General features: G+C 46.4%; 1 protein-coding gene and 1 long non-coding RNA gene across 4 annotated transcripts in view; one reads left to right on the top strand and one right to left on the bottom strand.

The window, feature by feature from the left end:
* The window catches only part of APOOL (apolipoprotein O like), a 45,306-nt gene extending 43,331 nt beyond the window's left edge, over positions 1-1,975 (bottom strand). For both annotated transcript variants that reach the window (XM_006115319.4, XM_075940762.1), the window contains exon 1: positions 1,841-1,975. In XM_006115319.4, coding sequence (XP_006115381.1) covers positions 1,841-1,852 — 12 coding nt within the window. In that variant the 5' untranslated portion in view covers positions 1,853-1,975. The remainder of the gene's footprint in view (positions 1-1,840) is intronic.
* LOC142831208 (uncharacterized) lies at positions 1,411-9,004 on the top strand. Of its 2 annotated transcripts, none has more exons than XR_012906856.1 (3): positions 1,411-1,636; positions 3,410-3,563; positions 8,670-9,004. It is a non-coding gene; the product is annotated as an uncharacterized LOC142831208 (long non-coding RNA). The 2 variants fall into 2 exon arrangements; XR_012906855.1 differs by lacking the exon at positions 1,411-1,636 and adding an exon at positions 2,075-2,214.
* The last annotated feature ends 750 nt before the right edge of the window (positions 9,005-9,754 follow it).

Genomic DNA, 9,754 nt, shown 5'->3' on the forward strand with positions numbered 1-9,754 from the left:
CAGCCTCCCACTTCCATCCAGTGCAAGGCTGCTGATTCCCAGCCCACAAGTCTGAGCAGGCTGGGAGCCGACAATCCTCTGCTCCTCTCCGCTCCTGCTATGCTTCCAGCCCCTGCCTCTGTCCTAGCCCCATCTAATCTGTTAACGGGTTAAACTCAACGTTTAACCGGTTAACTAAACAAACGGGATTTTACCTCCCTAGCACCTCAGATTCATATGCCAAATACTATCGACACAATACTACCCATCCCACACGGACTAACTATATTCAGGGCCTTTTTTGAAGAAAATGCACCTTCACTGAATTTTAGGTAACAAACCTGATTTTCAGCTCATTGACTCAACTTGTAAACACAGGCAAAAATAAGGGTGCAAGCAGGTGGGGAGTTGCACCAGGCCCCACCAGTTAAATCCCTAATAAGAGACTGATTTTTTTTAAATTTGAAAGTTAGTATGCAAGCTTTCATAGGGAACGCAATTATACTGATTTTCCCTAGTCATTTAATTAGCCTTTGGTTGAATGATGCAATATTAACTTAAAAAACAACAAATGGTCTGGTAGCACTTTATAGACTAACTAATGTAGATGGTATCATGAGCTTTCATGGGCACAGCCCACTTCTTCAGATGACGAAAACTCTGGTCATCTGAAGAAGTGGGCTGTGCCCACGAAAGCTCATAATACCATCTACATGTTTAGTCTATAAAGTGCTACCAGATCATTTGTTGTTTTTTAAGTTTATCCTGTACAGACTAACGCGGCTGCCCCCTGAAGATTCTGATGCAATATAAAGTATGCTGAGTTTAGGGATGTCAATACACATTTATTTTGGTACACGTGCTACACCAGTTACATATCCACATGGGAGCAGGCTCCCTGCAAGCACCAGTTCCTGCCTGCCATACTCCCACCCACACTGCAGCCTCTGATGCATAGGCAGCTGCGTGGGGGAGTGAGACGGAAGCATGCGGCTCAGGGGAAACCAGCACTTTAAGCCAGTTCCCACCTATCCCTCTCCACCCTGTGCTGCTGCCTCTGTATCATCTGGATCCCACCTCCCCAACCTGCACTGCTGCCTCTGATTCAGCAAGGGAGCAGGGTGGTGTAACTGTGAAGTTTAACAGATGAACCCAGGCTCATTGGTTAACCATTTACACATATACACTATTACATCCCTAGTTGAGTTTCAATTTTTCCCCCTTGTGGCTATGATCGAATTATTTGAGATGACTGTATCAACTGTTATTTTTAAAAGCTAACATTTAAAATTGGTGTGTATAAATGCCGTGTTAAATGTATTAACCAGAACATAAGGGAAGAGCCTCAATACCCTAGAGACATCAACATAAAGACACCTAGAAGCAGAGTCACGTTGTACAATATCAAGAAAAATGTGATTGAGCGACTCCAGAGACATAATCATGAATGAGCAGGACAAGTCTTCGACACGCCACGCCATACATCTGACAAGGTAACCGCAGCCTGCAGGGGCTGCAAGTGACACGAGGAGCGCGGACAGGGCCGATGAAGCGAGGCGACTGACTACAGTATCCCATGTCACTCCGTCTGGCAGAGCCCCACCGGGTCCGGGCCACGCGCCACCGGCCGACAGACTGGGGCCCGCTCCGCGGCCCCGTAAGAAGGCGTGTCCGGCTCTCAGCAGGGAAGTGCTGGGCTCGCGGGGTCTCCGGGCTCTGAGGGGGAGCTGAGGGCAAACAGGAGGATTTCACGCGCGGCGTTTCCAGGCCTGGCGGGGGCGGGGCGATCTGTTCTCCCCCCGTAGCGCGTCCCGGGAGCAGAACCGCTCCCTCAGCAGCTGGAGAGGGGACGAGCACTCACCTTAGCCGCCATGTTAATGACCCCTCCTATCGCGGCGCTCAGCGGCCAGTCCTTACGGCAAGCGCGGAGGCCCAACCGGCGCCCTTCTTTCGCGGAGCCTCTAGCGCTGGCGCTCAGCTCCTCGGCGTCAGGCGCGGGGCGGGATTAGAGACGCCGCTCGTGAGAGCCTCCCGGCCCGTTTGCAAAGCGCGCGGGGCTGCCGGCCGCGTTTCTTCTCCACAGACTGTCAGGGGCTTTGGCCTGGCGGTAGCCGGTCCGCTTCCGGGAGCCAGAGCGCCCGGGGTGGTTTTGTTCAGCATGGTTATTAATGACCTGGGTGCGGGGCTGGATTGCACCCGCAGCAAGTTCTCAGGGGACACGGAGCAGGGCGGGAGGTAGCTACGCTGGAGGGCAGGGATGGGGTCCGGAGTGACCTGGACAGGTTGGAGGTTTTGGCCAAAAGAATCTGATGAGGTTCCACAAGGACAAGTGCAGGGTCCTGCCCTTGGGGCTGGGGACCAACTGGCTAAACAGCAGTTGGGCAGAAAAGACCCGGGGGACTGTTTTGGATGAGACGCTGGATATGAGTCAGCAGTGTGCCCTGGTAGCCAAGAAGGCTAATGGCATATTAGGGTGCATTAGGAGGAGCATTGCCAGGAGATCCAGAGAGGTGATTATTCCCCTTTATTTGGCTCTGGTGAGGCCACATCTGGAGTATTGTGTCCTGTTCTGAATACAGCACACCCATTACAGCAAGGATGTGGACGCATTGGAGAGGCTCCAGCAGAAGGCAACAACAACGATTAAGGGGCTGGAATAATAATTTTGGAAAGGGGGGCCACTTTACAAATTTCAGAAGTGGCAACGGGCAGACCTGGAAAGGGTGGGACCTTTGGCAAAAGGGGCGAGGTTGAGAACTAGGCTACTGGGGATGGTGACTTTATTTTCTGAACCAGAACTTCATTTTAAATAAAGTAAAATATTGTGTCCAACACAAAAGGTTTCAATGTTTTCTTTATTTATGGGAACCCTTTTTGGGTCTGCGGTCACTGACCCACAAAAAATCAGTTGGGGACCACACAAGTGAGAAGCAAAATAACTCCTCCAAAATCCCCCAACGCTCACTGATGTGGCCCCAACTGAGACACCTCACTCATCTGGTGCCCTAACCTCATGGGGTGAGGGGAAGGAAAGGAAGAAACAGGTTCAGGGCTTCCCATAGATCCGATTTACTTTTCTGGGGTTCTGGAGTTAGTGGATTTTATACACCTCCTTAGGCTCTGGGGTAAGGACAAAAATGAAGGGTACTGTGTGTGAGACAGGGCTGCCACAACTAAGATAAGGATGGGGTGCAGGCTTTGGGAGGAAACGGGGGTGCAGAAGCAGGCTTGGAGTAGGGCGTCTGGCTGGGTAGAGGGAGCAGGAACAAGAGAGGGTGCAGTGTGTAGCCAGGAGAGAGTGTGCAAGAACAAGGGAGAATGTCCGAGCAAACTGGGGATGCTGTGTCTTGGGGGGAAGGGAAGTGACGGGATTGGAGTGGGGGTTCTGCACATGAGGGGAAACCTTATCTGGCTTTGTGCTCCCTTCTAGCAATGGTGGCAGCCATGCTGTCCTGGCTGCCCTGGAAGGAGGCCCTGCGGCCATGGCCATGAAGTCCCAGAGGCCAGAGACACTGCTGCCATTGCCACGCAACCCAGCGCTGGCCCCGAGGCACCACAGCTACAGGCCACCCCAGAGGCAGGAGGTATGCAGCAGCAGCCACATGACCACAAGGCATCACAGCCGGCTGCAAGGTACCGCAGCCACAGGCCACCCAGAGGCACCTCTGCCATGGCCACACGGCCTGGGTCCGGCCTCCAGGGCCAGCGGCCACAGGCTGCCCCAGAGATGCTGCGGTGCGGCTCCTTGCTCCCCTCCTCCTTGGGCCCTGTAATTAGGGGGCAGTGCCTATAATTGCCTCACAGGCCAGATCAAAGCCCAAGGCAGACCAGATCTAGCCCACTGAGAGGCTTTTGCCCACTCCTGCCTTATGAAGCTGAGGGATTTGGGCTTACTTAATCTATAGAAGAGAAGAGTGAGTGGAGTTTTGATGGCAACCTTTAACTACCCAAAATGATGTTCTAAAGAGGATGAGAGGCTGTTCTCAATAGTGACAGAGGATGTAACAAGGAGCAATGGTCTCAAGTTACAGTGGGAGAGGTCTAGGTTGGATATTAGGAAAAACTATTTTACTAGGAGGGTGGTAAAGCACTGGTATAGGTTCCCTAGGGAGGTGGTAGAATCTCCATCCTTAGAGGTTTTTAAGTCCCAGCTTGACAAAGCCCTGGCTGGAATGACTTATTTGGGATTGGTCCTCCTTTGGGCAGGGGGTTGGATTTTGTGACCTCCTGAGGTCTCTTCCAGCCATATGATTCTATGATTGCACCATCTTAGTTCCAATGTTCAAGGGGTCTGTAGCACATAGTATGGTTACTCACAAAATGAGATTGCCAAGGCCAGGGTGGTGACACTTAAAAATAGAGGAGGCCAGGCTGCTGCAATACTTTCCATCTGAGGTAAAGAAGCTAATGGGAAAATGAGAACTTCTTACGACCAGAACACCAGGCATGGGAAAGAAAAGATTCTCCATTTACCAAAGGTCTGTCCCCTCACCTGTGAAAGGGAAACATTTTTGAATAGCTTTACAAGTACATCCTGACCCTGAGACATGGCAGAATCTAGGTTTGGAAAGTGACAGGATTAATTAATATTGGTGTGTGTCTTCTCCCATTGAAATAGGAAACTTTAATCATTCATGTTTCTGGGAGCAACAGAGCTGGAAATATAATTCAACCTTCTGGGAAGGAATAGAGTAGAAAAAAACATTTCAGGCTTCTAAAAAGTGACGTGCTGCTATATTGTATCATTTCAAAGGAGGAGAGTTTTCTGAGGGATATTTAATGAACCAGAGAAAAAGAAAACTGGATCTTCCAGTCTGATCAATTTGCTTTTGTAGGGAGCCAGTCATATAAACCAACTAAGAAACCAACGGTGTATAATAACAACTGTGTATAAATCCTCAAATGGGGTAATATTGCTACAATGATTTGACTCCAATGTTCCCTCTAATTTTTTCCATACATGTGACAAATAACTTTTGTTACATGCACCAAAGCATGTGTGAATGTGCACCGCCAGTAGAAACACATACTGCTGGCTGTGGATGCTCATCAACTGGGTGGCATTTTACTCTTTTCTGGATGGCCACCTAGGTGCTCAGCTTACAGGGAACACTGCTTGACTCCTATGCCACTTGCTTTCCCAGCTGCTAGCATGAAGAGATTTAGGCAAAGCAATGCTTAGTGTTGCCACACCTAACTTTCAGGCCCCTTTAAAATCAATAATATTCACAAAGCCTGAGTTAGGGTTCCTACAGAATGAACAAAGGGAAATTATTACCCATGAATGGGATTCAGAAAAGCCCAAATGATAGGTCAGTTTGGGCAATCTGCAATTCGCAGGCTGCATGCAGTTCATCAGGATAAGCTGCTGGTGGGCCACCAGACAGGTTGTTTACCATGCGTCTTTAGGTATGGCCGCCTCAGCTCCCATTGGAAGCAATTTACCATTCCCAGCCAATGAAAGCTGCAGGAAGTGACCAGCAAGTCTCTGTGACCTGTGCTGCTTCCTGCAGCACCCATTGGCTGGGAATGATGAACAGTGACCAATGAAAGCTGCAGGTGGCTGTACTTGTGAATGCAATGTAAGCAACCTGTCTGGTTGCCTGCCAGTGGTGTGCCCTGATGAACTAAGTGTGACCTGCGGTTCACAGGTTGCTCACCATTGTGCTAGGGGGAGCCCTGCTTAAGATACACAATAGGAAATGCTAAGGGAAGAGTTTTGTTGTTGGCCCCACAGTCTCAGAGTGTTAGATCCCTCTGGCTATGTCTACACTACCAGGTTATTTCAAAATAAGTTATTTTGAAATAATAACTCATGAAATAACTATTGCAAAATAAGGTTATTCCTCTTCACAAGCAGGAGTTATTTCAAAATAGCAAGCCCGTTATTTCGAAATAACAGGCTTGGTAGTGTGGATGCTCTCCTTGTTGTTTTGAAATAACTCCCCTGTATAGACATGCCCTAATTCTGGGCTCAATGCATTGGCCAATCTCTATTTAGGATTCTCAGCTGTGAACCCAAAGTCAGGTGCCTAAGGTGTTTCTTGGAGTAAGCCATGGAGGAAGAAGACCTTTCTCATAACTTTTAGTCTGGTGGTTAGGGTACTTATCTGGGATGTGAAGACTTCTCACTTAATTTCCCTGCTCTGCCTCAGAGACAGAGAGAAAGAAGGGAGATGCTACATTTTGGGAGAGTACCATAACTACTGGGCTATGGGATGTTCTGACTCGGGGGAGACAGTGCCCTCAGTCTCTGCTGTGAAAACTATTCTGTTTTGGACAAATGAAGAATCATTGTAGTAGAGGGATGGGAACCTGGGTCATCCACCTGCTGGATGAGTGCTCTTAGCACAAGGCTACAGAGTATTTCTTATGCATCTGCCTTGTCAAACCTGTACTATACCATTCTAAACAGTATGCAGTAAACTTATAAAAATATTGTATGTAAATGAGAAAATGTTGAAATAATAGTTTTTTTATTAACTAATAAGAACAGATGATGAGGCTGATCATAAACTTGAAGCCAGGTGTGAGCATGTATGTAACTGTGAATACATTTTAGATACGTTTTATTTTTATTTTAACTTCTGTGCCAGAAAAGATAATGGAGCAAATAATTAAGGAATCTGTCTGCAAACATCTGAGAGATAATAAAGTGATAAGTAACAGCATGGATTTGTCAAGAACAAATCATGTCAAACCAACCTAATAGATTTCTTGTCTAGGATAACAAACCTTGTAGATAAGGGGAAGTGGTAAATGTGGAATATTTAGCCTTTATTAAAGAATAAACCCATGGTACACCAACATTTTTGAATACTTCATGCAGATGTGGTCATCTCATCTCAAAAAAGATATCTTGGCATTGGAAAAAGTTCATAAAAAGGCAACAAAAATTATTAGGGGCTTTGAACAGTTGTCATATGAAGACTTTTCAACTTAGAAAAGAGGAGACTAAAGGCGGATATGGTAGAGGTCTATAAAATCATGAGCAATGTGGAGAAAGTAAATAAGGAAAATATTTTTTCTCACTCCTGCAACACAATAATTAGCCATAATTAAATGATATTAATAGGTAGCAGATTTAAAACAAACAAAAGGAAGTATTTCTTCACTCAACACACAGTCAACCTGTGGAACTCCTTGCCAGAGGATGTTGTGAAGATTAGGACTTTATCAGGGTTCAAAAAGAACAAGATAAATTCATGGAGGTTAGGTCCCTCAGTAGCTATTAGCCAGGATGTGTAGGAATGGTGTCCCTAGCCTCTGTCAGAATCTGGGAATGGATGCCAGAGGAGACATCCCCTGATGAGTCCCTGTTCTGTTCACGGCTTCTGGAGCATCTGGCTTTGGCCACTGTTGGAAAACAGGACACGGAGCTAGATGAATCTTTGGTCTGACCCAGTATAGTAGTTCATATGTTCTTATGTACTTAATAACATGATCTTCTTATCAATGAATGAGGGAAAAACAATGTAGATGGGGCTACTATTAGGTGGGTGCATAATTGGAGGGAGTAGTTATCAATGGTTCACAGTTATGTTGGAAGGGCATAACAAGTAGGGTTTTTTTTTCAATTTTGAGACCTCTTCTGTTCAATACATTCATCAGTGATTTAGATCCTGGCATAGAGAATATGCTTATAAAGTTTGCAGATGATACCAAGCTGGGAGAGATTGCAAGTGCTTTGGAGGATAGGCTCATAATTCAACATGATCTGGACAAACTGGAGAAATAGTCTGAAGTGAATATGAGGAAGTTCAATAGAAACAAATGCAAAAACTACTCCATTTAGGGAAGAACAATCCGTTTCATACATACAAAATGGGAAGCGACTGTCTAGGAAGGAGTACTGCAGAAAGGGATCTAGGAGTCATAGTGCACCACAAGCTAAATATGAGTCAACAGTGTGATAATATTGCAAAAAATAAAACAAAACAAAAAAGCCCCCATCATTCTGGGATACATTAACAGGAGTGTTGTGAGCAAGATATAAGAAGAGGATGTTACTCATCTCAACAGTAACTGGCATTTTTCAAGATGAGTATTCCCATGGGTGCTCCATATTAGGTCGGTGCACCGCTGCTGAGCCATTGATTGGAGTTTTTAGAGCACTGTCCTTGTGACTGCGCATGCACGCATTTGCGGTAACACGCTCCTAAGTGGCAGGCATTGCATATGTGTGAGCCCCGCCCCCAGTTCCTTCTCACCCCAGAACAATGCCAGTGAGGAGTCCAGAATTCCAAAGTAGAAGGAGGAAGGGAGGGCAGTGGAGCACCCTCCTGTTGAAGGAGATTCTCATGAGAGTGGTCCCTGAAGAGGGATTGGGATGGGAAATAGAAAGAGGGTAGAGACATGAAGGGATAGCCTTTTTCAATTACCTGGAGTACCCATCCGTCAAAGGTTATATGCTGCCAGTTGTTAAAGAATAGTAGCAAATGGTGTGGAAAGAATTTGGCTTGCACAAGAAGCACAGGAATAGGTAAGAGACCCTCACAACCCTCAACCTGATGTTTAAATTTGCTTATTGGGTTGCTTTGACTGTTGAGAATTTGTAGAAGGAGGGTGTTGTCACTGGTGTCTGCCTCTACCCCTGTCCTGTTGATGTTGGTCTTATCTGTTGTAATGTTGAGTATTCAGAAGGTATTGAGGACCAGAGTAGGGCTAATACCTGTATTGTTTCCTTCTAGGTGCCGGGTTGTGAATCCCTAGAGAGTGGAGTGTTGCGCTGGAGTCCTTCATTGAGTGAAGAATTGTATTGGTATTGGTTGCAAACAGTTTCTGGCCGTCAAATGGAAGGTTTTCCACTATAGCTTGGATTTCTCTAGGAAATGGAGTGGAGTTAAACCATGAAGCTCTTCTCATCGCTATTGCTGTTGCTGTAGATTGTGCAATTGTATCAGCAGCATCTAATGCAGCCTGCAAGGCTGTTCTGGCAATCGTGTGACCCTCTGTTATCAGGGCTTTGAACTGATATCTTTTTGCCTCAGGAATGTCTGCAATAAAATCATTGAGCTTGGTGTAATTTCTGTAGTCATATTTACTCAATAGAGCAGCATAATTGGAGATACAAAATTGTAAGGTAGAAGATGTGTAAATTTCGTGTCCAAATAAATCAAGTCTCTTGCCATCACAGTCCAATGAGGTGGATTGGAATTGTTGCTGCTTACTTTTCTGGTGTGCAGTTTCCACCACCAAAGACTTAGGTACTGGGTGAATAAAAAGAAACTCAAAGCCCTTGGGTGGAATGTAATACTTTTTGTCTGCTCTCTTAGCGGTAGGGGTTGTTGATGCAGGAGTTTGCCACACCATCTTTGCAAGTTCCATTATTGCTGGATTAATTGGCAATGCTATTTTAGAAAATGTTACTGAGTGCAATATGTCCATTCATTCATGTTGGTTTTCGACGATCTCCTGAAGGGGAATGGTGAGGTAGTTTCAGTGCTGGATGTTATTACAGCTGATGAGGCAGGCAGCTTAAAGCCTGATGCCTCAGAGTGGAGTTTTGAGCGTCCCGCTTTGCTAGCTGTGCTGGCAGCTCCAGAGATGCCCAGAGCATCATAGGTGTTTAAAAGTGGTGCTGCAGCAGCCCTTGGCACCAATCGTGAGGGAGACAGCTGTTGTGGTGCCAGCGTCTTCTGGGGTAAAGATGAGGCTCACTTTTTGGCCTTTTTTGCTTCCATGTTTGTATTCACTGGCTGTTGATCCAGGTCTCAGTGAGTTTTCGAGTAACATTAGCTTGAGGCGCAGATCTCTGGCTCATTGCACCCTCAAT

The sequence above is a fragment of the Pelodiscus sinensis genome, chromosome 13 (assembly GCF_049634645.1).
Source record: "Pelodiscus sinensis isolate JC-2024 chromosome 13, ASM4963464v1, whole genome shotgun sequence".
Classification (NCBI taxonomy): Eukaryota; Metazoa; Chordata; order Testudines; family Trionychidae; genus Pelodiscus; species Pelodiscus sinensis.